The sequence below is a fragment of the Trifolium pratense genome, linkage group LG2 (assembly GCF_020283565.1).
Source record: "Trifolium pratense cultivar HEN17-A07 linkage group LG2, ARS_RC_1.1, whole genome shotgun sequence".
NCBI lineage: Eukaryota > Viridiplantae > Streptophyta > Magnoliopsida > Fabales > Fabaceae > Trifolium > Trifolium pratense.
The window spans coordinates 63,248,234-63,276,100 of record NC_060060.1 but is presented as its reverse complement, the minus strand read 5'-3'; the positions used below and the strand labels follow the sequence as shown (position 1 = coordinate 63,276,100).

Below are 27,867 nucleotides of genomic sequence, written 5' to 3'. Positions count from 1 at the left end.
TTTGATAAGCATGAAGCTAAGAAGGAAGAGCTTGCTGCAATAGAAAGGAATCCTAGTCTGAAGGGTAAAACTAGGAAGGAAATGGGTTTGCTGGATTATACAGGTGTACAGATTAGGTCAAATATCTGTGGGATGAACATGGCACTCTCGCCTATTCATTTCAATGCTCTTCTTGGTCTACCTAACTCTGGGATAGAGTTAGATGTGTTTGAAAAGGATACAAGATACAGAGATGATCTTCTGCATCTCATTTGCACAGACTTCTCCTTAAAAGGGAAAGTCAAGGGTTTGACTGATGAATGTAGAGTTCTTTTCAAGATCATCTTAGCAGCTATCAGTCCAAGGGTTGGTGGGACTGATACAATCTCCTGGACTCATCGTCATCTGCTGTATTTCCTTCTGACAGGAAAGAAGGTTAATCTTGGAGATTACTTTTTTGAAAGGATTTGTGAAGCCATTTTTGCAAGTAAATCTCAGAGGAAAACTACTATAGTTTATCCTAGGTTGCTGTCAGACCTTCTGCATCAAGGTCATGTTGTTCAGAACTTAAGGAAATTCCACCCAGAATTGGTTCAGAAGAAGTTTTATCCAGAGATTCTGAACGCCAGTTTTCTGTCCAAGATGCGTTTGATTGCATCTAAGCCTGTTGCTCCCCCACAAGAGTTCTCTGTTAGGCTTGAAGATCGTCTGTATGTAGAAGGCTACCCAGTTATATCTGAAGCTGATGCTGAGCATGTAATTCAGGACTACTTGGAAGTGCTCAGACAAGAAGGTTTTGTTGTTGACAGGAGTATGGTTCCTCCTGCCCCTGTAAATCTGTATAACCCTAAGAGGAAACCAAAGAGAAAGGCTGAAGCTCAAGATGTTCTACCTAAGCCAGATCTTTTGGCTCAGAAGAAAGTCAAAGTTGAACAATCTATGGCTGAGCAAAGGACTAAGAGGAAGCATGAAGAAACTGCAAACAAGGCTGCTGAGGGAGCTTCCAAACAGCCTATTGTTGTTGAGGAAGACAGTTCATCTGAAGAATCTACGTCAGAAGATGAGACTGAATCTGATGAAGAGACTCTGGCTGCTCGTTTGAGGAAAAGACCTGCTCCTAGTTCCAAAGATAAAGGTAAGTCTACTAAGTATGATTTTAATGAAAATGAGATTGGAATAGGTTACACCAAACCTCTCAGAACTATTTTACCAACCTCTGATATTCCAACCTCTGATAACCCCCTATCTGAACTTGAAAAACATCTGAGCCCTGACCCTCTCAATAATCACCCTCCTTCTCATGAAACTCAACACAAATCTAGCTCACCTCCTAAACCTAAATCACCTCAACCTCAACCTCAACCTGACATTCTACCATCTGAACCTCAACCAGATATTCCAAATGCTGAACCAACCTCTCCTATCAAACAACCTTCTCCACTTAGATCTCCTAACACCACCCCTGAACACATTGCTCCTGAACCAACACCTGACCATAAATCTCCTGAACCATCTCCTGAGCATATTTACCCTGAATCCACTTCTGACATCTCATCATCTGAACCAACCCCTGAACCCCATCCTAATCCAAGTACTGAACATGCTTCTCCTGAGCATATTCACACTTGTGCTCCCAAGCCTTCAGACGCAGAAGTTGTGATTATTGACAACCCTGCTACTGAAACACCTACTCTCTCTACCATTCCCAATCCTTCACCATCATCATCCAACCCTTTTGGTAATCTATTCGCTCAGTTTCATCAAGACTTAGTTAGATTATCTTCGCTTAAGGACAGGTTTCTAGTTTGTCCTTCTGATGTGGACCTAGAGGTTTCAAGCATTAAGGCAAGGATTTGCAATGCTTTGGATGTTGCTGCTGCAGAGATTAAGGCTGTGATTGGAAGAAGAGACTTGGATGTGATAAGCTTCCTGAGGGAAAGTATGGCTAGGGCTGAATTGAAAAGGTTAACCATGTTCAATCATGCTGGATTTGAACTTGCTAAGCTGGAAGCAATTGCTGCTGTTGAACACCGTCTGAACGCTTTCAAAGTCATCTGGATAGACTCCAAGCTGTTTCAGAGTCTTGAAGCTCAGAGGTCTGAGTCTGAAAGGTTAGAAGAAGCTGCTGCTAGAGTTGCCGAGTTGGCAAATGAGCTACATCATGAGGATGCCACAGAAGAGGATGTACTGAATGTGCTGAACCAGGATGATGTCCTGATGATTGATTATCCAGAGGAAGGTGAACCCTCTGATAAAGGCAAGGCACCTTTGGTTGAAGAACAAGTGCCTATGGTTGAAGATCAAGCTCCTGTTGTGGCTGATCAATTGCAGATATTTCAAGAAGCCCTGAGGGAACAGCAAGAAGGTTTAGAACGTCAAAGAGCTGCTCAAGAGACATTGGAAACCAAGGTGGATGGTTTAGTTTCCAATGTGGGATCCTTGAATGACAAATTCGACCAGCTCTTAGCCTTTCTTAAGAAACCCTAGGATTCTCTGCACTTGTTTTAAGTTTTCTTTTTATTTTCTGTTTATCCTCTGAACAATTTTTTTTTTAAGCTATGTTTGCTTTTCTTGATTATGTGGTTTGTCATTTGTTTTGTTTGTTTTGCTTGTGCTATTTTTATTGTCTTGATAAATAAGAACATAAGAACACAAGATGCTTTTTAAAACGAAAAATTTTTATTCATGATCTAACCATGTTGAGTACATTGGTAAAAAGAAAAAGAAAAAGACAACCTAATCCTAATCAGATGGATAAAACTCAGAAGAAATCTCTGATTTCTCCTCAGCATCCTCTGATGAAATTTCTATGGGATCTGGGTTTTGCTCTTGTTCTTCTTCTTCTTGTTCCTCTTCTGGAACATAGCTAGCCAAGAACTCAACATAGTCAGCATCATCTTCATTCTCTTCAGCCTCAGAATCTGATGAGATGATTATTATCTCAGCCTCTTGTGGTTTCTTGTTGTCTTCTTTATCTTTCTCATCGTCTTCGCGTTTCTCTTCGTTCTTCTTTCTCTTAAACTCAGCGATGCGTAAACTAAATCTTTTCATTATTCCTCCCTTCTCTTGCTTCACTTGTTTATTCTTGTTTTTACGTGAAGATGGCATGTTAACTTGTTCACCTTTTTATAAACCTTTGAGCGCGTTGGTTTTCGTTTTTGAAATTAATTCACCTTTGTAACAACCACTCTTCTTCATTGACTGTCTTGATTATATAAATTTTTTTTACTTTTTGATAATGACAAAAGGGGGAGTAGTTACGCATTAATTGATAAGTGATAAGTTCAAAACTGAAACCACGTTTTTATCCTTTTATCTCGCTTTTATCCGTTAAATTAAAAGTTGTTTTACGTACTTTAATACGGAGACTAAGTTAGTTGAAACTAAAATAAATTTCATAAGTAAGGATAAGTTAAGAGTGCAATTTTAACTTAGCCTTATGAGACTTAGGGGGAGAGCTTGCAAACCTCTCACTCTGAAGAAAGATATGAAACTTGTTTTATTTCAGATTATCTTAATCTTATACTAAATTAAAATATCATGGATATAACTTAAAGTTTTGGCTTTAAGGAGTATCAATCTTAGGGGGAGCTTGCAAACCTCATAAACCTAAGAGAAACATGATAAGTTAATTTAACAACAATTGTCAATTAATACTGTTGTTTGTCATCATCAAAAAGGGGGAGATTGTTGGAACAAAATTGATTTGAAAATGTTTGCCCCTAAATCTATAAAGGTTTTGATGATAACAAAGTATTAATTAACAATTGAATGGACTAAAAATTTACTTTAAGTGCGCAGATATAAGCATCATATAAGCTCTGAGTGAAGTTCAGAGGATGTGAATTCAGAAGTTCAAGCGCTCAGAAGATGTTGGACTTCAGAGGTTACAACGTTCAGAGGATGAAGACTTCAGAACTTCTTGTCTGTCTACAAGCTTCATCAAACTCTGAAGATCTCTTTGAAAGATGTGAAGATTCTCTTTACTAGTCAACTCTTCTACCAATGAAGAAAAGGACCTTTCAAGCCTGATCAGTTCAGCTACCTCTGTTTTGTCTGTCCTATCTTGAGAACGTGGGTTTTCAGTTTTGTTAGCTGAATAAGGAAAGTCCACTCTGCAGTAGTCAAAGTACCTGAAACTCTTTCTTAGTTTTGGATACAATCAAACTGCATCAAGACAGGCTGCTTGAAGACAAAAGATTATCAACTCCAACGGCTCTTTTTGCAACGACTCCTTTCTAGTGGTATATATACTAGAAGATTCAGCTACAACAAAATATACAATTATCAAGAATTGAACGTGCGCTGAACAAACTCTGAACTCTGTGTATACAAGCTCTGAACCTCTCATTAAGTGTTTTTGCACTTTAGCCAAATACTTTGTACTATCTGTATTTGCTCTCTTTAGGTTCATCTAAGAGCTCTTGTATATTTTTATATACTTTACTTTTACTTGAGGAAACTTAAGCTTGTGTGCTTAAGTGTGAAACTTAAGCTTGTGTGCTTAAGTGTGAAGTCTTAAGCTTGTGTGCTTGAGCATTGTTGAGAAGTCTCTTGCTTGTGTGCTTGAGCAGGTGTAATCTTGTGTGATTATAGTGAACTCCCTTGGAAGTGCAAGGGGACTGGACTACTCTCGTTTTGTGAGAGGAACCAGTATAAATTGCTTGTGTGATCTCTCTCTCTCTCTTGTTATTATTTGTGTTATTTATCCGCTGCGAACGTAGTTGAGTTAAGAACTTGAAAAAGTTTTAACTTAGCTAAAACACAATTCAACCCCCCCCCCTTCTTGTGTTTTCACACCTTCAAAAACAAGCAACACAAAATTGTTAGACAAACGCGACTGACACACAATACTCACTTGGTCTGACTGCACAGACCTGCTCTGATCGACACATAACCCACACAGTCCGAAGACAACGGGGCTCTGATACCAATTGTAACACCCAAACCCATTATTTATATATTTCTACCTTTAGTAAAAATCTTTTTCAAAATACGCAACGGAAAATCACATTTAATTTATTGAATATTGGTTCGAGTATTACACTCCTCTATCAAAATAATACTAATGTAATTAATTAGTAAAAACAGTGTTTATACAAAATAATCATTTCTCAAAATGTATAGTTTTACAAATAAATATCGAAAGTCATAAAGACCCTATAGTCTAAATACAACCCTTTCCCGTGTCACAATCAGAGCGGAGCTTCATCGACGACTCGACATCGAATACCACAAAATCCTGAAAAATCTGGACCCCCAACGATCCAGCACATAACACATAAAAGAGAGTTAGATAACATACTCAAAATATAAGTGTAAGTAAATGGTACTTAAACACTTCTTCATAAAGACATGCATAATCATACATTATACATATACACCACCATCATTCATGCATATTCATATATCATGCATATTCTTCATCTATCACATAATCGATCATCCACAATTATACACCAAACATATAGTTTCACGTCGTCTCGGACAATACCAAAACATCAACAAATAAACATAACTCAATTACAAATAGGAATACACATAAAGTTCCTAATGTAATCTAACACCACAAATACACGGTTCAGATTATGGTCATGACGGACCCTGCGTTGTTCATTTTATAGTCATGACGGACTCTGCTCCTCACATACGGATTAACAATCAACATTTACCAAGTACGTGTCAAACATTATTTATCATAAAATGCACACATAATCCCTAATGCAATCTAATGCTTCACATTCATGCTATGTCCTCTAGACACCTCTAATGCATGTGGTACCATCTTCTTTATTAGAGTATCTCACCTCTAATATCCTTCTTTATCGGATAAATATAATCCGACATCCTTCTTTATTGGAATATCCAATATCACATATATTCATGAATGCATGTATATGTTTTTCATGAATTCACTCACAATCATTTTAATTAGCATTAAGCTCTTCCTTTACTAATGTGGAACACTATCCAACATTACTTCTTTATTAAGATAACACTATACCTTAATATACGTCTTTATTAGAATAATATAATTCTAATATCCTTCTTTATTAAGTTGATTAACACCTTAATATACTTCATTTATACTTCATACATGATTAACAATCATTATAAGCATCAACAAGCATTAACAAGCATCAACAATCATCAACAAGCATCAACAATCATGTAAGAATAAGACACTGATTGAAAATACATGCAAAGGAAGACAGCAGATGAAAATCTGGTGAAATCTGCAACATTTTCGCCTGGGGCGAAACTAATTTCGCGTGGGGCGAAATTCTACTGGTTGCCCACTGCCCTAATTTCGCCTGGGGCGAAATATATTTCGCCTGGGGCGAATTCTCTGCAGAATGGACTGGTTCTCACACAGACAAATTGTGCAGGATTTCTGCAGGACAGCCTCTCATTGCAACGATCATAACTTGGGCTACGAAAGTCCAATGGAGACGCACATATACTCGTTGGAAAGCTAACAAACAGGGCTACAACTTTTATGTTGGCCACTAAAATCAGTTCACAACGAAAAGAGGTAAAAAAAGCACGTAAAGGTTCAGACTTCATAGATAACAATTTTCTACATTTCTCATTTCAAACTCTAAACTCTCAAGACTCTCACATAAACCATTTTTCATGTTATAAACCCCAAATAAGTTTATATTCAAGTGCAACAAGCATATCTAAACACAAAAGGACAGTTCATTTCTCAGATCTACATCATAAACATCGAAAAAGTAAAGATTGAACACTTTTTCATCAAAACTCTCAAGAACACAAAGTTCTTGAGTTTAATCTTTCATAAACTCGTTTTAACCATTATTTCCGTTCATTAATCATGTTACAAGCATGTTAAACATATCAAGAACCTTAGGAACGATTTCCATCAAGAAAATCCATTCCAAGCTAAAACGAAAATGGGGTGGAGGAAGTTCGGGTGAGGAGAAATCGACATTCTCCCCTTCCTCGAGTCACCCACGAATATGGAATCTACTCTCTTACCTGGATTCGAAGAAAACTCGATGAATGATCTTGAATCCCTAGCTCTCCCTTGCCCTAGCTCCTCAAGCTCTCTCCTCCTCTCTCAAGAACACAAAAGACATGAGAAATGAATTTCTCTCTCTCTTCCTTGCTTCATGGCCATAAGGGCGCCACACACACACCTCACAAGGCCCATTGGGCCTCAAGCCCAATTGGTTTGGCCCAATTACACGTTAACTCACTCTACTCGCCTAATAACTAAAGTACTCGATAAATAACTCAAGTTATTAACTTAATTAAAATGCCACGTTAAATAAAATATTTTAACACATAAAAATAACAATATGAAAATTGAGTCGTTACACTTGGCTTTTATTTTAATTAACATTAATTTAAAAAAGAAAATACAATAAAATACAAAAAAAATTAAAACAAATTCATACTAAAACAAATTCCACTAACTTAGAAATCAAATCTGACACACAAAATCCCTAAAACATCTTAACATGTGAACTGTGAATACTGAAGCTTCACTAGGTCACATTGTAGACTGACGCAGTGAGGAAAGAAAATGTAAAAAAGGACGAGACTTGTCGATGAGAGTGTCAGTAGGATGAGACTTGTGAAAGAGAGTAATAGAAGAAGCAAATATGCATGCTGCACTACTCGTTCACATGACATGAGCATGTCCATGACCATGAGCACTACTCGTGCACATATTTAAATTAAAAAATTTACAAAAATTGTATACAAAAAAAATACAAAATTTATTATTTAAGATATTTAATGAGTATTATAAGAACTCTAGCTAGTATTTTTTTAAAAGAGAAATTATGAATTAGTTTACACAATTGTCATTTATTAATTAATGGTATGAGAAAAATAAATTGAAAAATTAAGAGAAAATAGAGTATTTTTTCTGGTTCTTTTTATAAGAAACACTTGAAAAAATCACACAGACCAATAAAACACATTGTAAATACTTTTAATACTCTTAAAAATTTAAGCTTATTACATATATACTCTTATTTAATTACTCTTAATTCAACTAACTTACTTATTTTTAAATTCTATCTCATAATAAATAAGAGCATAATATTTGTATTATTACTTGATTTCGGACTGCTTAGCTTGAAAAAGTCATATTGCTTGTTGCTTGCTGCAGTGAGTAGCGGGTACGTGAACCGTTTTTGTGTTGACGGCCGATTCATTCACCTTGAATTTTTTTACTTCTATTTTGTCTTTTAGGACTAGAAGTTGGTATATATTTCTGTTCTACACGTTTTTGAGTGGACTCCCTGAGTTAGGTCTATGTACCCCAGGTTATGTATATTTTTTTTTCTTTGTTAATAATAATATAAGTTATAAATGGAGGACGGGGAAAGATGGATGTATATGTCTATCCCGACCTTGATATCTACTACCTCTGTCCCATTTTATAAGACCAAGTTTGACTAAATGCACTATTTATATGTTTTGTTTTGACCGTATTTTTCTAAAAGTATATGAATGCAAATATTATCATTTGAGATCTTGTTTGATTTGTTTCGGTGAATATTTTCAAAATATAAAATTTTTATTAATACACAATTAAATATATTTATAATCAAAATTATGTATTGACATACGTGCAATGATCAAAGAGGTCTTATATTTTGTATATGCTCTTAATTTATCAAAAAAAAAAAGGGCATAAGTGAAATTAAACATTTTAAACATTTTAAAAATTTTGTCAAAAAAAATATATTTTAAAATTGATCAAAGTTTCTTATAAAAACAATCAAAAAAATTTCCAAAGTATTCCTTATATATATATAAAGAACCTAAGGGAGTACTAAATAGTTAAAAGTATATATAAAATAGATAAATAAATAACTGCTTCAATTATATCGTAAAACAATTTATAATTTGATATAATTTTTTTTTAACTAGAATGGTGCCCGTGCCAAGTACGTGTATACGGATTTTTCGAATAATTTAAGTATTTGTTGGCTTGAATGCAGTTTTAATTCTCTAATTATATAAAATGTGCAATTTTGGTACTCTATTTTTTGGCACAATTTTGTCCATCCATTTTAAAAATTTAGACATTTGATCCTCTCTATATTTAACCTTAATTTTTGACGACCTGACTCATTTTTTAAATGACATAACATGTGATATATTCTAATGGTTACTTCATATTTAATATTTAATTTAATATTTAAACCAAATTTGATTATTTATAAAATTAAAAACATGATTATTACACACAAAAACATGAAAGTTGGTATATTTAAAAGGATAGAATGTGTAAAGAAAATTTTAAAAGGACAAAAAATAAATATTTTGATAAAACTTTATTTAACTTGCGGCTGAATTCTAGATTATCGGAACAACTTAAAAAAACAGACAAAAAATATATTTAATCGGTTTATTTATTGGTGGATCCGCAAAAACCTATCGGAACACTTTCTTTAGTTTATTTATTCATCAGGTGGGCTGAAAGCACGCCGCTCTTTTATGTAACTCATCTGGCTCTTATGTGTTTGGGTTATGCGGAATGAAAGAAATCACATATATATTATTCAAAAATTCAGAGTAGTCCTTACCTTAACTGTTGGACAAAGTCAAACTCTACTCCTTTAGGTGGATGAAGGCAAAGCATCCTACTATAGTCTCTGATGACAGTCAATTATATGATGTTTAGGGTAGTTTTAATAGCAATTGAAGTCCAGAAGCAAGCAAATATCTGGAAAACTGAAGCTATTTGGCCCATAAGCAAGAAAAGTGGAAAAAGCATCAAAAAAGGCAAAAACGTAATAAATAGCGCAAGCCATCGTACCTACGATGAGATCCAGCGTGGCGCGATGAGAAGGCGGTTTAAATCGAAGAAAATTTGCAACAAATCTTTTCCATCGTACCACGATGACTTGTCATCGTGGCACAATAAAGGCGGTTGAAGAAAAACAGAAAATCTGGAGAAAATCTTCCATTGTACCACGATATGATCCATCGTGGCCACAATGAGGCAAAATTACACGTCATCGTGGCCACGATGGGTGCGCAGAAAAAGCCCAAATCCCGCTTAAAAACTATAAATAGAGCTTTTCTCCTTCACTATTATTCATTCAGAAATCACTCAGCAACAGTGATACTCAGGAGAGAGTTATGAGAACTCTAAGGATGAGGCAAGGAGGGCAGGGGAACTCCAAGGCCAATAAGGTTCTTTTCTTTATTGTCTTTGTAATTTATTTTTCATATGTTCAGTTGAGTAGATGAACTCCCTTATGAATGCTTGAGATATGTAACTGTTGACACCAAAATTATAAAATTAATGGTATTGAAAAACTTATTTCGACTGGCTATATATATGAGTATTTCGACTAAAAATATTGTCATTCGACTAACATATAGCAGGTTAATGAAGCATGGGATGATGAAGTATATTTTCGACTTCAATTGTAAAGGAACGTGCAAGACAAAGTGGAAACAACACATAAAAGAAAATGGAGAATTCTATGATGCAGTCGCCTTTTTGACTGCATTGAAAAAGTCTGATTCAGTGTTACAAGTGCAACTTTACTTTTATTTTATAGATGTGTGACATGTGGCAAAGTTAAATCCAATGGTAGGGAATTAAAAAGTTACAATAGTTTTTGTTTAATTATTAAAAAATAAAACGAAGCTTTTTCATCTTTCTCTAATACAACAAATGGACTTTCACCCTCACCTCTTCATCTTTCTCTCACCGTTGTCGCCATTGCCACCGCCTTCACTCTCCGCCACTGCCACCGGCGAATTTTTTTTGAAGCAAAAAAAAAAAATCTTAAGTGAGTCCAACGAGAGAGAACGTTATTTTTTTAGATCTGATTTTCTGGATCCTTTGTTTCATGATGATAATGAAGATGATGAAACTATGGGTTTTTTTTTCCTAGAGTCCTTGTTTGATGAAGCATCTGTTTGCTTCTGCGTTTTTTTATGTCAAACACGAGTTCAGCACCAATTTCTTTGATGTTTGAGGCGTTGGAATTTGATTTTTGTTGACAAAAATATATTTCCCCTAAACTACCATGAATGAGTGACTTCATGTTAATTTTTCTACAGAGTTACAACCAATTTCCTTCATAGCAATAATTTTGCAATTCTCAATTTTTTTCTCGGCACTGTTTAAAAACAACCTCCAAACTAACAACACCATCTCTCTTTCTCTAGGTTAGAGAAGAAGTTGGAATTGGGCTCTAAAAGTCCATTAATTTCCCTTCTTTATTTGTTTAACATTAATTTCCCTTCCTTAGACCATGTACAATGGCTATCAACTCTCAACACCATTTTTTCACTTCCCAACACTCCACATCATTTTTTCTTTCTTCCACCTAATCATTCAACGCAAATTCAACTTTTATCCTCTCCAATAGTTTTTTCATTTAACACTCTACCCCACCACTTTCTCTACCGCACCACATTTTATTTCATATTCTTATTTAAATTTATATTTTTGTTTTTATGATTAAATAAAATTACAATTATCGATTAAAATTAAATTAAAATAATTAACACTTAGCGATTTATTTTTTAGTTTTTTGTAATAAAAAAAAAATTTATTTAAATAATTTATACGATACAAATCATCTTAATTTATAATACAACACACAAGTAACGTAATTAGTGCGATACAAATAATTTAAAATGCAATGCAATACAAACAACATAATTAGTACGATACAAATAATTTAAAATGCAATGCAACATGTTGGAACAAAATTGATTTAAAAATGTTTGCCCCTAAATCTATTAAGGTTTTGATGATAACAAAGTATTAATATACAATTGGAAGGACTAAAAATTTATTTTAAGTGTGCAGAACTTAGCTTCAGACAAGCTCTAAAGAAAGCTCAGAAGACAAGTCCTCAGAAGTTCGCAAGAACTCAGAAGATAAGAATCTTCAGATGTTACTTACATCAGAGGATGAAGACATCAGAACTTACTAAAGTCTAAAGTGAATCAAACTCTGAGGTATATTTTGAACGGTGTGAAGATTCGAATTTGAAGGTCAACTCTCTTACCAATGAAGAAAAGGACCTCTCAACCTTGATCAGAACAGCTACTTAGATTTTGTCTGTCCACAATGGAGAACGTGGGTTATCAGACTTATTAGCTGAATAAGGAAAGTCTTCTCTGCACATGGTCAAAGTTACTGAAACTCTTACTCTGTTTTGGAAACGACCAAACTACATCAAGACAAGTTGCTTGAAGACAAAAGATTATCTTCATCAACGGTCATCTTTGCAACAACTCTTTATCAGTCCTATATATACTAGAAGAATCCAGTTGCAAAGAAATTAACAATCTTTACACGCGCTCGAACAATTCTGATTTGCGAATACAAGCTCTGAACCTCTGAACTAGTGTTTTTAACTCTTAGTCCAAATACTTTGTTCTCACTGTATTTGTTTATTAAGGTTCTCTTAAGAGCAGTTGTATTCATTCAACAACTTTATTATCTCTGTAAATTTGTGAAGTCTTAAGCTTGTGTGCTTAAGTGAGAAGTCTTAAGCTTGTGTGCTTGAGCATAGTTGTGAAGTCTCTTGCTTGTGTGCTTGAGCATTTGTAATCTTGTGTGATTATAGTGAAATCCCTTGGAAGTGCAAGGGGACTGGACTACTCTCGTTTTGTGAGAGGAACCAGTATAAATTGCTTGTGTGATCTCTCTCTCTCTCTTATCTCGTTATATTGTGTTATTTATCCGCTGCCATTGTAGTTGAGTTAAGAACTTTGAAAAAGTTTTAACTTGGCTAAAACACAATTCAACCCCCCCTTCTTGTGTTTTCACACCTTCAATTGGTATCTAGAGCTCTGGTCTGTTACTTTCACTTAACAGTGAGACAGTAAAGATCTTGTGAAAACATTATGTCTGGAGGAGGAGACGAAAGTACTAGAACAAGTAATTCTGGTGATGCCAGTGGTGGTGGCAGAGTTGGAGTTGCTTTTGGTTTTGATTATTTAAATAATGAATCACATGAACATAGTGGCAATAGAAAAGCCCCTATATTCAATGGTGATGCTTCATTATTTGAGTGGTGGAAGGAAAGACTTTATAGCAATATCACTGCTATTGATCATGAGTTGTGGGATTTGGTTGAGCTGGGAGTAACTTTTGAAAACTTAAATGAACATGGAAGGTTGTCCATTGAGCACAGAAAGTTACTCACACCAGCTAACCTAAAAATCTACACTAAACATCACAGAGTAAAGGACATTGTTGTTGGTGCTATTAGACATGAGGATTATGTCAGAATAGAAAACAAGTCCTCAGCTAAATCTATCTTTGACTCTATGTGTGCTACCTATGATGGTAACGAGAAAGTTCAAGAGGCTAAGGCTAGTCTCTTGATAAGGCAATATGAACTCTTCACCATGCAACAAGATGAAAACATTGAAACTATGTTCACAAGGTTTCAAACCCTTGTATCTGGTCTCAAAGTTCTTAAGAGGAGTTACTCTACCTATGACCATGTTCAGAAGATTCTGAGGAGTCTTCCTATTGCATGGAGACCTAAGGTCACTGCAATAGAGGAAGCTCAAAATCTCAAGACTCTGAGTCTTGAGGCTCTGATAAGCAATCTCAGAAGCCATGAGATGGTTCTGAATGCTGATTCAGAAGCTAAGAAGAAGTCCAAGTCTGTGGCTTTACAATCAACTAGGATTCCTTCTAAAGCTCTTAAGACTCAGCTTCTTGACATTGAGGAGGAATCTTCTGCAGATGGCCAAGAGGAAGAAATGGGTGAAGATGAGTTTGCCTTATTCACCAAGTTTCAGCAATGGAACAGGCTTAACAAAAGAAACTTCAGAGGAAACAGTTCAAGAAATTATGTCAGCAAAAAGGATGATCAAAAGAATTGCTTCAACTGTAAGAAGCCAGGACACTTTATTGCTGACTGTCCAGAAATGTCTGCCAAAGACAAAAGCAAGAGATACAGCTCAAAGAAGCAACAATTTAAGAGTAAATTGAAAAAGAGTCTGATGGCTACTTTTGAGAAGCTATCATCTGAGGAGGAAGTTGAGGAAGAGGAAGAGGCAAATCTAGCCCTAATGGCTTCAACCGACTCAGATGCAGATTCAGAGGATGAATCAGAATCAGACTCAGAAGTTACAGATGAGGTATTTTCTGATTGCTCTAAAACTCAACTTTTAACAGCTCTCAACAAAGTAATTGAGAAACATCTCAGAGTGTTAAGCAAACAAAAAGCTTTACAAGAAAGGCTTAATGCTCTGTGTAACGACCCAATTTTCATATTATTATTTTTATGTGTTAAAATATTTTATTTAACGTGACATTTTAATTAAGTTAATAACTAGAGTTATTTATCGAGTACTTTAGTTATTAAGCGAGTAGAGAGAGTTAACGTGTTATTGGGCCAAGCCAATTGGGCTTGAGGCCCAATGGGCCTTGAGTGTGTGTGAGGGGGCGCCCATTAAGGGCAAGGAAGAGAGAGAGAAATTCATTTCTCATGTCTTTTGTGTTCTTGAGGGAGGAAGAGAGAGCTTGAGGAGCTAAGGCAAGGGGAGATCTAGAGATTCGAGATCTTCGTCGTGTTTTCTTCGAATCCAGGTAAGAGAGTAGATTTCATATTCGTGGGTGACTCGAGGAAGGGGAGAATGTCGATTTCTCCTCACCCGAACTTCCTCCACCCCATTTTCGTTTTAGCTTAGAACGGATTTTCTTGATGGAAATCGTTCCTAAGGTTCTTAATATGTTTAACATGCTTTTAACATGATTAATGAACGGATTTAATGGGTAAAATACGAGTTTATGAAGGATTAAACTCAAGAACTTTGTGTTCTTGAGAGTTTTGATGAAAAAGTGTTCAATCTTTACTTTTTCGATGTTTATGATGTAGATCTGAGAAATGAACTGTCCTTTTGTGTTTAGATATGCTTGTTGCACTTGAATATGAACTTATTTGGGGTTTATAACATGAAAAATGGTTTATGTGAGAGTCTTGAGAGTTTAGAGTTTGAAATGAGAAATGTAGAAAATTGTTATCTATGAAGTCTGAACCTTTACGTGCATTTTTGACCTCTTTTCGTTGTGAACTGATTTTAGTGGCCAACATAAAAGTTGTAACCCTGTTTGTTAGCTTTCCAACGAGTATATGTGCGTCTCCATTGGACTTTCGTAGCCCAAGTTATGATCGTTGCAATGAGAGGCTGTCCTGCAGAAATCCTGCACAATTTGTCTGTGTGAGAACCAGTCCATTCTGCAGGAAATTCGCCCCAGGCGAAATATATTTCGCCCCAGGCGAAATTAGGGCAGTGGGCAACCAGTAGAATTTCGCCCCAGGCGAAATTAGTTTCGCCCCAGGCGAAAATGTAGCAGATTTCACAGATTTTCATCTGTTGTCTTCCTTTGCATGTAGTTTCGAATCAGTGTCTTATTCTTACATGATTGTTGATGATTGTTGATGATTGTTAATGCTTGTTGATGATTGTTAATGCTTGTTGATGCTTGTTGATGCTTATAATGATTGTTAATCATGTATGAAGTATAAATGAAGTATATTAAGGTGTTAATCAACTTAATAAAGAAGGATATTAGAATTATATTATTCTAATAAAGACGTATATTAAGGTATAGTGTTATCTTAATAAAGAAGTAATGTTGGATAGTGTTCCACATTAGTAAAGGAAGAGCTTAATGCTAATTAAAATGATTGTGAGTGAATTCATGAAAAACATATACATGCATTCATGAATATATGTGATATTGGATATTCCAATAAAGAAGGATATCGGATTATATTTATCCGATAAAGAAGGATATTAGAGGTAAGATACTCTAATAAAGAAGATGGTACCACATGCATTAGAGGTGTCTAGAGGACATAACATGAATGTGAAGCATTAGATTGCATTAGGGATTATGTGTGCATTTTATGATAAATAATGTTTGACACGTACTTGGTAAATGTTGATTGTTAATCCGTATGTGAGGAGCAGAGTCCGTCATGACTATAAAATGAACAACGCAGGGTCCGTCATGACCATAATCTGAACCGTGTATTTGTGGTGATAGATTACATTAGGAACTTTATGTGTATTCCTATTTGTAATTGAGTTATGTGTATTTGTTGATGTTTTGGTATTGTCCGAGACGACGTGAAACTATATGTTTGGTGTATAATTGTGGATGATCGATTATGTGATAAATGAAGTATATGCATGATATATGAATATGCATGAATGATGGTGGTGTATATGTATAATGTATGATTATGCATGTCTTTATGAAGAAGTGTTTAAGTACCATTTACTTACACTTATATTTTGAGTATGTTATCTAACTCTCTTTTATGTGTTATGTGCTGGATCGTTGGGGGTCCAGATTTTACAGGATTTTGTGGTATTCGATGTCGAGTCGTCGATGAAGCTCCGCTCTGATTGTGACACGGGAAAGGGGTTTTATATGTATATAAAGTCTATTGTCTGGGTTGTTTTGTATAATCAATAAATACATTATTTGATTCAAAGATTTGTATAAACACTATTTTTACTAATTAATTACATTGGTATTATTTTGATAAGAGGAGTGTAATACTCGAACCGATATTCAATAAATTAAATGTGATTTTCCGTTGCGTATTTTGAAAAAGATTTTACTAAGGTAGAAATATATAAATAATGGGTTTGGGTGTTACAATTGGTATCAGAGCCCCGTTGTCTTGGGACTGTGTGGGTTATGTGTCGATCAGAGCAGGTCTGTGCAGTCAGACCAAGTGAGTATTGTGTGTCAGTCGTGTTTGTCTAACAATTTTGTTGTGTTTGTTTTGTGAAATCACTTATGTTGTTCATTTAGAAACTATGAGTGGTGTGAATTGGATTAATCGATCCATTCTTTTGTTGAGTAGTGGTGTGAGTGCTATACTTCTATGTTTATAATAGTTGTATATGCTTAGAGTTTAACCTTTGTGTAGTTTAAACTTGATTGATTGATGCTTATTTGCTAATTGTTGACGATCCGGCATGATATAAAACTGCATGTGATAATCCGGCATGATATAAAACTGCATGTGACGATCCGGCATGATATAAAACTGCATGTGGTAATGATTTGAAATAATTTTAAAAACTAATATTATTTCTTGAAGATTTTGGTGAAAATATAGAGTTATTTTCTTTTGGGTAAGTGGAAATTAATTTTCAAAATGGTGAGAAGAGTAGGATATTAATGTGTCCTGGTATGTGTTTGTTATATGTTTGTTTATAACATGTGCTAGATGATTACTAGGCATTTGAATTGCTATGCGTTTTATGAGTAAAAACATGAAGATCTCATAATTCTATGTTGTAATTGTGATGCATGATTCTAATTGTGCTTTCAAGTCTATAATGATGTTATATGCTTGATGTTTTGGATTTTGTGGATTAGTGAGTCGAAAAAACGAGAGTTTAGTGAGCGTAAGTTCAAAACCGTAGCAGAGCACCCAGATTTTTGGATGTGCTCGCTAGGCGAAGAATGAACCTCGCTGAGTCTCGCTAAGTCTTGCTAAATCCTGTGAATGTTTTTGACTTGTCTCGCCGGGAGCTCGCTAGCTTTTGCTAAGCGAGGGAGCCAGACAAGAAAGTTATTTTGTTGATGTCTTGTTCTGAGTTGATTGAATGTGAGTATGAATTATTGCTATGCAATGTTCATTTTTCTTGTGTTGTTTTGATTTCCTAACTTTGAGAAGTGAGGGAAGTATAGGTTACTTGAATGCTTGCATGAATTTGTGTTAGTGTTTAGGTATCGTGGGTTAGGTTTTGTCCCCTGTATGCGACATGCGTATAAACGATGTCGATACTAGTTTCTTCTTAGGAAGAATATGTTTAGAGACGATAGAACCGTTAGGTGTGAGCACCAGAAGTTCTAATGGAAGAGTGTAGGTGGGTTTGAGATAAGTGGGGGAGAAGGTTATATCCCTCCGAGATGTCTCGATCGTGAGAAGATGAGATGAGTAGAGATGTTCTTGAAGCGGAATATTCAGGAATTGGCGACGTCGTTCGAAGTGGAATGAATGGGCGTAACAAGTTGTGAGAAACTATTAGAAGAGGAGTTGTCGGACCAAGTGTTTCGCCGAGAGGCGTTAGTGAGATTGGTTAAGTAAGATGAAGAGTATTCGGAATGATTGGAAATCGTGTGTTGCACTAAAAGTATGGAGGCGTGTTTTGTGGACCAAAGTTGAAGTACCTGTTTGATCGAAATGAGTCGAATATGAAGAAGAAGGATTGATTAAGATTCTTGAGGAGGTGATGATTTTGAAGTAAGTTGTCATCCAAGTGGATCGGATGTTGTACCGGATTCTTGAGTAAGAAGCTTTATGTGAGTCGTGCATATGATAGTAGGATGAATTGGTTGAACAATTTGGAGTTCTAAGTCTAGTGTGTGGAGTGACTTTCGGAAGAGATTTGAGAAGCTTAGAGAAAGAGATGTGAAGATTAGTGAACCGTTGGTGTTAATTAATCAAGGAAGGGAAGTAAGTTTTAAAGTAGATGAGAATGGAATTGAGAAATATCATAATAGGATTGGTATGTTTGTTGAATCGTTGGAAGTGAGGATTGTATGAGTAGTCGAGTTTATTCGAAGATGGAAGTAGGATAACAATTCAAAAGATTTTGTGAGAGGCTTGCCGAAGAAAGGGTAATTGGATTTGGATAATGACAGGGCAATTTGTGTCGAAGTTGAATGAGATCCTAGAAGTGGAGATGAAGCTAAAAGAGAGGTATTATTTTTGAATGATGAAGAATAAGAAAGTTAGCCGTTGGAGAACGTGTTGAGAGTGAGTAATAGGAGGTCATGTTGGAAGTGACTTGTGTTAGGTGAGAGTTTGCGAAAAGGATTACCGCACATATGAGTAGATGTTGTGTTTGAGCACATATAGTAAGGAGTTGAAGGTGATGCCTAAGGTAAGTATCGGAGAGCATTTTGTAGTGCCCAAAAGATAAGAGTGAGTAAGTATTTGCTAAGAAAATTTGGATCTATGGAATACGAAAGTCGGTGGAGACTAGTGTTGTTAGATGCATCGTGGATGTTGATGTGGTATGGTCACAATCGGTGACAATGAAGTAAAAGATTTTAAATTGTTTCATCATGGATGATGGGACGGTAGTGATTTGATGAATAAACTTAAGATGTATTTTGGACGAGAATCTTTAGAAATTTTCTAGAAATGTCATGTTGGGAGTAGACAAGGAGTCATTAGTAAGAATACTAAGACAAAGGTTGATTAGAATTTAATGGATGGGATTAGATCGTATGACGAGTATTTGGAGCTTTGTGGATTTAATTCAAGAGTTTGATTTTGGGATCGAAGGTACTAAGCAGAGGTTTAAAGATAGCTATCCATAGAGAGATGATGATTGGTAGAGATCGGAGGTGAATAAGAAACCGATGAGTGAATAAACGGAGAAGAGTATGCTTGTTGCAATGCAAGATGATGAGGAACATCGATAGATGGATTATGGGCGAATTGAAGATGTCGTTTGGAATTAACGAGATAGAGGTTATGATTGTTTGGAGAACCAATTTTAGGCAGTAGCCTAAGTTTGAAGTAGCGAATTGCTAAGGGATTAAGGAGAAGTGGTATTGGAAAATGTTTGCGTTAAGGAATGCAAATATTGGTTGAGAGATTACTTGGAAACAGAGTAGCCGCATTGAATTCGACTCAATGTGAGAAAAGGAATTTGACGGTTAGAGACGGTGGTTTTAACATGTGTCAATGAAGTTTGAGAATGTTGGTCATCAAGTGATTGTTGGAATTGAAATATCAAGTGATAAGTTGGAATAAGATTCGAATATGAATAAGTGATGTCACACGGTTAAGTGATTCATGAGGGAATCAAAGATTTATAGGATTTGGGGAGTTGTGGAGTATTTCACGTCCTTTCGGAGTGTTTTCAATTGGTTGTTTTAGGGTAACGTTGTGAGGCCGTAGAATGTGAGTCTATGGATGTTTCGTGCGAAGTGGATGTTTTAGCGGTTTGCTAAGAATGGTTTGTGCCGATGTCATGATTGTTGAATATTTATCGACAAATTGAGGAACTGGCCGTCCTTGATCTCTTGTTGATAAATGGACAAAAATTGTGTTGGATGGGATAAACTAATTTTGTCAAACTTGGTAATGTGTAGCGTTTTGAGCGTTTTGTTGGAGGGTCGGATACAGGAGTTATCCGGAGTTGCTTTAGTTGCGTAATTTTCGAGGGCGAAAATCTTTTAAGTGGGGGAGAGTTGTAACGACCCAATTTTCATATTATTATTTTTATGTGTTAAAATATTTTATTTAACGTGGCATTTTAATTAAGTTAATAACTAGAGTTATTTATCGAGTACTTTAGTTATTAAGCGAGTAGAGAGAGTTAACGTGTTATTGGGCCAAGCCAATTGGGCTTGAGGCCCAATGGGCCTTGAGTGTGTGTGAGGGGGCGCCCATTAAGGGCAAGGAAGAGAGAGAGAAATTCATTTCTCATGTCTTTTGTGTTCTTGAGGGAGGAAGAGAGAGCTTGAGGAGCTAAGGCAAGGGGAGATCTAGAGATTCGAGATCTTCGTCGTGTTTTCTTCGAATCCAGGTAAGAGAGTAGATTTCATATTCGTGGGTGACTCGAGGAAGGGGAGAATGTCGATTTCTCCTCACCCGAACTTCCTCCACCCCATTTTCGTTTTAGCTTAGAACGGATTTTCTTGATGGAAATCGTTCCTAAGGTTCTTAATATGTTTAACATGCTGTTAACATGATTAATGAACGGATTTAATGGGTAAAATACGAGTTTATGAAGGATTAAACTCAAGAACTGTGTTCTTGAGAGTTTTGATGAAAAAGTGTTCAATCTTTACTTTTTCGATGTTTATGATGTAGATCTGAGAAATGAACTGTCCTTTTGTGTTTAGATATGCTTGTTGCACTTGAATATGAACTTATTTGGGGTTTATAACATGAAAAATGGTTTATGTGAGAGTCTTGAGAGTTTAGAGTTTGAAATGAGAAATGTAGAAAATTGTTATCTATGAAGTCTGAACCTTTACGTGCATTTTTGACCTCTTTTCGTTGTGAACTGATTTTAGTGGCCAACATAAAAGTTGTAACCCTGTTTGTTAGCTTTCCAACGAGTATATGTGCGTCTCCATTGGACTTTCGTAGCCCAAGTTATGATCGTTGCAATGAGAGGCTGTCCTGCAGAAATCCTGCACAATTTGTCTGTGTGAGAACCAGTCCATTCTGCAGGAAATTCGCCCCAGGCGAAATATATTTCGCCCCAGGCGAAATTAGGGCAGTGGGCAACCAGTAGAATTTCGCCCCAGGCGAAATTAGTTTCGCCCCAGGCGAAAATGTAGCAGATTTCACAGATTTTCATCTGTTGTCTTCCTTTGCATGTAGTTTCGAATCAGTGTCTTATTCTTACATGATTGTTGATGATTGTTGATGATTGTTGATGATTGTTAATGCTTGTTGATGATTGTTAATGCTTGTTGATGCTTGTTGATGCTTATAATGATTGTTAATCATGTATGAAGTATAAATGAAGTATATTAAGGTGTTAATCAACTTAATAAAGAAGGATATTAGAATTATATTATTCTAATAAAGACGTATATTAAGGTATAGTGTTATCTTAATAAAGAAGTAATGTTGGATAGTGTTCCACATTAGTAAAGGAAGAGCTTAATGCTAATTAAAATGATTGTGAGTGAATTCATGAAAAACATATACATGCATTCATGAATATATGTGATATTGGATATTCCAATAAAGAAGGATATCGGATTATATTTATCCGATAAAGAAGGATATTAGAGGTGAGATACTCTAATAAAGAAGATGGTACCACATGCATTAGAGGTGTCTAGAGGACATAACATGAATGTGAAGCATTAGATTGCATTAGGGATTATGTGTGCATGTTATGATAAATAATGTTTGACACGTACTTGGTAAATGTTGATTGTTAATCCGTATGTGAGGAGCAGAGTCCGTCATGACTATAAAATGAACAACGCAGGGTCCGTCATGACCATAATCTGAACCGTGTATTTGTGGTGATAGATTACATTAGGAACTTTATGTGTATTCCTATTTGTAATTGAGTTATGTGTATTTGTTGATGTTTTGGTATTGTCCGAGACGACGTGAAACTATATGTTTGGTGTATAATTGTGGATGATCGATTATGTGATAAATGAAGTATATGCATGATATATGAATATGCATGAATGATGGTGGTGTATATGTATAATGTATGATTATGCATGTCTTTATGAAGAAGTGTTTAAGTACCATTTACTTACACTTATATTTTGAGTATGTTATCTAACTCTCTTTTATGTGTTATGTGCTGGATCGTTGGGGGTCCAGATTTTACAGGATTTTGTGGTATTCGATGTCGAGTCGTCGATGAAGCTCCGCTCTGATTGTGACACGGGAAAGGGGTTTTATATGTATATAAAGTCTATTGTCTGGGTTGTTTTGTATAATCAATAAATACATTATTTGATTCAAAGATTTGTATAAACACTATTTTTACTAATTAATTACATTGGTATTATTTTGATAAGAGGAGTGTAATACTCGAACCGATATTCAATAAATTAAATGTGATTTTCCGTTGCGTATTTTGAAAAAGATTTTACTAAGGTAGAAATATATAAATAATGGGTTTGGGTGTTACACTCTGAGTGAACAGGAAGGTCATTTTCAAGGTCTATATCAAGAAACTCTGAACAGAGTAAATGACTTTGAAAAAGGCTGTGCTGTTTGTCACAATCCTATTGATGAGCAGGAATTGGCTCTTCAACAGTTTGTGCATCTCAACTTTGGAAAGAGCAAAGCTGCAAATTTAATTTATAATGTCATGAGACATAGAGGAGAAGGAATTGGCTATGAATATGGTAGAACATATTCAAAGCTAAAGACTTATCCCAAAAAGGTTGGAAAATCTTGGGTTTATTATGTTATACCACAAAGTGAAGAGGATTATGATCTGAGAAAATTAGAAGCTGACAGCTCAGAGGAACCAAGTTCCTCAGGATCTGGAAAGAAAAGTTCAGAAGATAGGAGTTATTCAGAACCTGAGAATATTAATTCAGATGTTCTGAAAACTTCAATCTCTGAGACTTCAACTTCTAGAACTAAAGGAACTTCAGTACTTGAGGCAAGTCAATCTAAAAGCTCAGAAGTTTTTAAAAGAAAAAAGTCAAACTTCAAACCTCAGAGGCAATACAGGACTCAGATTATTTATGATTCTAGAGTCAGTAGATATAACCAATCAGAACAATGGATTGGTGATATATACAAATTCTGGAATCATAAACAATCCAAATCCTGGAATAATAACAACTCTCAAACAAAGAAAAAGTTTCAAAAGAGTTATTATTCCAAATCAAAATCCTTCTCTAACACTCAGCAACATAGTAAGCATTTGTGGACTAACAAGCGTGGACCCAGAAGCAAATGGGTACCAAAAGCTGAAATAATGTACCATTCAGATTTACCAACTAGGAAAGGATATGTCCTGCCTAGAGCAAGGAAACAAGTCCAATGCAGAGGAAGAAGGGCTTATGTCCTAGACAAATGGCTGACAAGTTCTCAAGTTCGCAATCAGAACTTGAGAAATGAAGAGGAAGAATACTGGGATGACTTTATCATTAACTGTGATGAAGAGTTCTACCGCAATGATTAAGTTGTTTCTCATACAGCCTACCACTCAAGGAGGTATCATGAATCGCTCATGGTATCTGGACAGTGGATGCTCGAGGCATATGACTGGTGACAAACGATTATTTTCTAAGTTGACTCTGAAAGAAGGAGGCTCTGTTGGCTTTGGAGGCAATCAAAAGGGAAAGATAATAGGTACAGGTATAGTAGGTAACTCTTCCCTTTCTATTAATGATGTTTGGTTAGTTGATGGACTCAAACATAACCTATTGAGCATAAGTCAATTTTGCGACAATGGTTATATAGTTGTCTTTAATAAGGAATCATGTACTGTAACTAAACAATCTGACAACTCCATTGTATTCAAAGGTATGAGAAAGAACAATGTTTATAAAATTAATCTTTCTGATTTGAATAAACAAAAAGTGGTGTGTCTTTTGACCTTGAGTGAAGAAAAATGGATCTGGCATAAGAGGTTAGGCCATACTAACTGGAGGTTAATCTCTAAGCTTAGCAAGCTCGACCTTGTCAGAGGTTTACCAAAAATTAAATATCACTCAAACACACTTTGTGGTTCTTGTCAAAAAGGAAAGATTACAAAATCTTCTTTTAAACCTAAAAACATTGTTTCTACCTCAAGACCATTGGAACTTCTTCACATTGATCTGTTTGGGCCAGTTAACACTGCCTCTATCAATGGAAAGAAGTATGGATTAGTAATTGTTGATGATTACAGTAGATGGACTTGGGTGAAATTCCTAACAACAAAAGATGAAGCTTATGATGAGTTTAGCATCTTCTGCAAACAAATTCAAAATGAAAAAGGCTACACTATTTTAAAAGTTAGAAGTGATCATGGTGGAGAATTTGAAAATGAACCTTTTGAAAACTTTTGTGAAAAATATGGCATCTTGCATGAATTCTCTTCTCCTAGAAATCCTCAACAAAATGTGGTTGTAGAAAGGGAAAATAGAACTCTGCAAGAAATGGCCAGAATCATGATGCATGAAACTAATGTAGCAATGTTTTATGGGCAGAAGCTGTAAACACAGCATATTATGTTCAAAATAGAATCTATATCAGATCTAAGTTGAACAAAACTGCTTATGAATTGTTCAAAGGAAGAAAACCCGACATTTCTTATTTTCATCAGTTTGGATGTACTTGTTACATTCTAAACAACAAAGTCCATCTAAAGAAATTTGATGCTAGAGGTTATAAGGGTATCTTTATAGGATACTCTGAACACTCAAAAGCATACAGACTGTATATTTCTGAAACACATACTGTGGAAGAAACTATGCATGTCAAGTTTGATGACAAAGAGCCTGACCAAGTGTCAGAGCTTGTGGAAGGTTTGTCTAGATTTCAGGTATCAGAGGATCAGTATTCAGATATTCCAAACTACTCAGAACATCCATTCTCTGAAGAACCTCTGAACATGACAGTTCCTACAGACCCTGAACATCAAAGCAATGAAGCAGCTGTTGAACCTGCTGTTGATGAGTCTGAAGATGATGAACCCCCTAGAAACACTTTCAAATACAAATCATCACATCCAGAGGAATTGATCTTAGGCAACAAAGATAGTCCAAGAAAGACAAGATCTCAACTGAGAAATGAGGAATCTTTAGTTGGTCTTATATTAATGATGGAACCTTCAAAGGTTGATGAAGCTCTGCAAGATGATGCTTGGATAGTAGCAATGCAAGAAGAGCTGAATCAATTTCAAAGAAATGATGTATGGAGTCTAGTGCCCAAACCTTCACACAAGAACATTATTGGAACAAAATGGGTATTCAGAAACAAGCTGAATGAACAAGGAGAAGTGGTAAGAAACAAGGCTAGACTAGTTGCACAAGGTTATAGTCAGCAAGAGGGGATTGACTATACTGAAACCTTTGCACCAGTAGCTAGACTTGAAGCTATCAGGTTACTTCTATCTTATGCTGTTAATCATGGAATAACTCTGTATCAGATGGATGTTAAAAGTGCCTTCTTAAATGGTTTCATTTCTGAAGAAGTGTATGTCAAACAACCTCCTGGTTTTGAAGATGTCTCAAACCCAGAACATGTTTTCAGATTGAAGAAATCACTGTATGGTCTGAAACAAGCTCCAAGAGCTTGGTATGATCGACTCAGTAATTTCCTTCTTGAAAAGGGTTTTGAGAAAGGGAAAGTTGACTGCACACTCTTTAGAAAAACAACCAAAGAAGATATTTTAATCATTCAAATATATGTTGATGATATTATTTTTGGTTCAACTAATGCTTCCTTGTGCAAGAATTTCTCTAAGATAATGCAGGATGAATTTGAAATGAGCATGATGGGAGAATTGAAGTTCTTTCTTGGAATTCAAATTAATCAGAAGAAGGAAGGAACTTATGTTCATCAATCAAAATACACAAAAGAACTTCTGAAGAAGTTCAACCTAGATGATTGCAAGATAATGAACACTCCCATGCATTCAACTACCAACATGAGCAAGACAGAAGATGAAGGAAAAGTAGACCAAAAAGTCTACAGAGGTATGATTGGTTCCTTACTCTATCTGACAGCCTCTAGGCCAGATATTTTATTCAGTGTTTGCTTATGTGCAAGATTCCAGTCAGATCCTAGAGAATCTCATCTTACTACTGTAAAGAGAATCTTCAGGTATCTGAAAGGAACAACTAATCTTGGACTTCTCTATAAGAAATCCAATGATTATGTGCTAAATGGATTATGTGATGCTGACTATGCCGGAGATAAAATTGAAAGAAAATCCACAAGTGGCAATTGTCAATTTGTTGGTGAAAACCTTATCTCCTGGGCTAGTAAAAGACAAACTACTATAGCTTTGTCTACAGCAGAAGCAGAATACATTTCAGCAGCGAAGTGTTGCACACAACTACTCTGGTTAAAATATCAGCTAGAAGATTATCAAGTAAGCAGTCACAATATTCCTTTATATTGTGATAATACTGCAGTCATTCATCTTTCTAAAAATCCTATCCTTCACTCTAGAGCCAAACATATTGAAATTATACACCATTTCATCAGAGATTATGTTCAGAGAGGCATAATAGATATTAAGTTTGTTGATACTGAAAATCAATGGGCTGACATATTTACTAAAGCCTTACCTGTTGAAAGATTTGATTTTATAAAGAAACATCTGAACATGTTTTCAATCTCTGAATAATTTTTTTTTTTTTTTTGGCTTCTAAGGTGTAAGAGGTTATGTACATCAGAACTTCTGTTTCAGAACATCTGAACACAAAAGCTCTGAAGTACTTGACTCTGATAGAATCTTTTCAACTCAGAGGCTCTGACCTATCTAAGTGGAAAACGTTCAGTCTTCGCTACTGAGCAGTTATTCACTAAGTTGGCAGTTACCAAGTAATCTTTTACACGTGGCTTATGTGTGTCAGGTAGTGGGTGGTTTATGATGACTTTTAGTATTCAAATTTTTTGTCAATAAGCGTAACTTCCCAAATTTGCCATTTTTATGTTAACTGTACGCATTTAAATAAACTTACACAATACACTTGCACACTTTTCACTCTCACAACCTACACTTTTCTTTCTCTCTAAACCTTCAACAAAACTTTCTTTCTCTCTCTCTCGTTAGCATCAACCCTAACCCAAACCTCCATCATGTCTGCCTCAACTTCAACTCCAACATCAACGTCAGCGAACCCTACTAAGATTCCTCCGTTCATGTTCAAGAATCTACAAATAGTTGGGAACGAGATGGAATTCTCTGAATCTCTGCTGACTCTACTCCCTGAGAAGATGGTCGACTTCGAAAGTTTGAAAGCTAATGGGTTTGATGTGAAGCCCTACTTTACTACTCAGGGTTGGGATAGATATTTTGAGATGCTAAATGGTCCTATCTACCCAGATCTCTTGAAGAAATTCTGGATGAAAGCTAGAGTTTTTACTAAGTACGAAGCTAAGCAAGAAAAACTTGCAGCTATTGAAAGGGATCCTAGTTTGAAGGGAAAAACTAGGAAAGAAACGGGTCTTCTGGAATTCACCGGTACTCAGATTAGGTCAAATGTGTGTGGTATCAATCTCACCTTTTCTAAGATTCATTTTAATGCTCTACTGGGTTTGCCAAACTCTGGGTTGGTCTTAGATAATTTTGAAAAGGATACTACTTTTAGAAAAGATCTTCTGCATAGGATGTGTGTGGATATGCAGCTAAAGGGAAAAGTTAAGGGTTTGACGGATGAATGCAGAGTTTTGTTCAAGATAATCC

General features: G+C 35.6%; 1 protein-coding gene across 1 annotated transcript in view; it reads right to left on the bottom strand.

The window, feature by feature from the left end:
- Positions 1-27,325, bottom strand: part of LOC123905195 (kinetochore protein NUF2 homolog) — a 42,490-nt gene extending 15,165 nt beyond the window's left edge. Inside the window, exon 1 of the mRNA XM_045954821.1 lies at positions 27,254-27,325. Within this exon, the coding sequence (XP_045810777.1) occupies positions 27,254-27,325 (72 nt within the window). The remainder of the gene's footprint in view (positions 1-27,253) is intronic.
- Between the last annotated feature and the right edge of the window lie 542 nt (positions 27,326-27,867).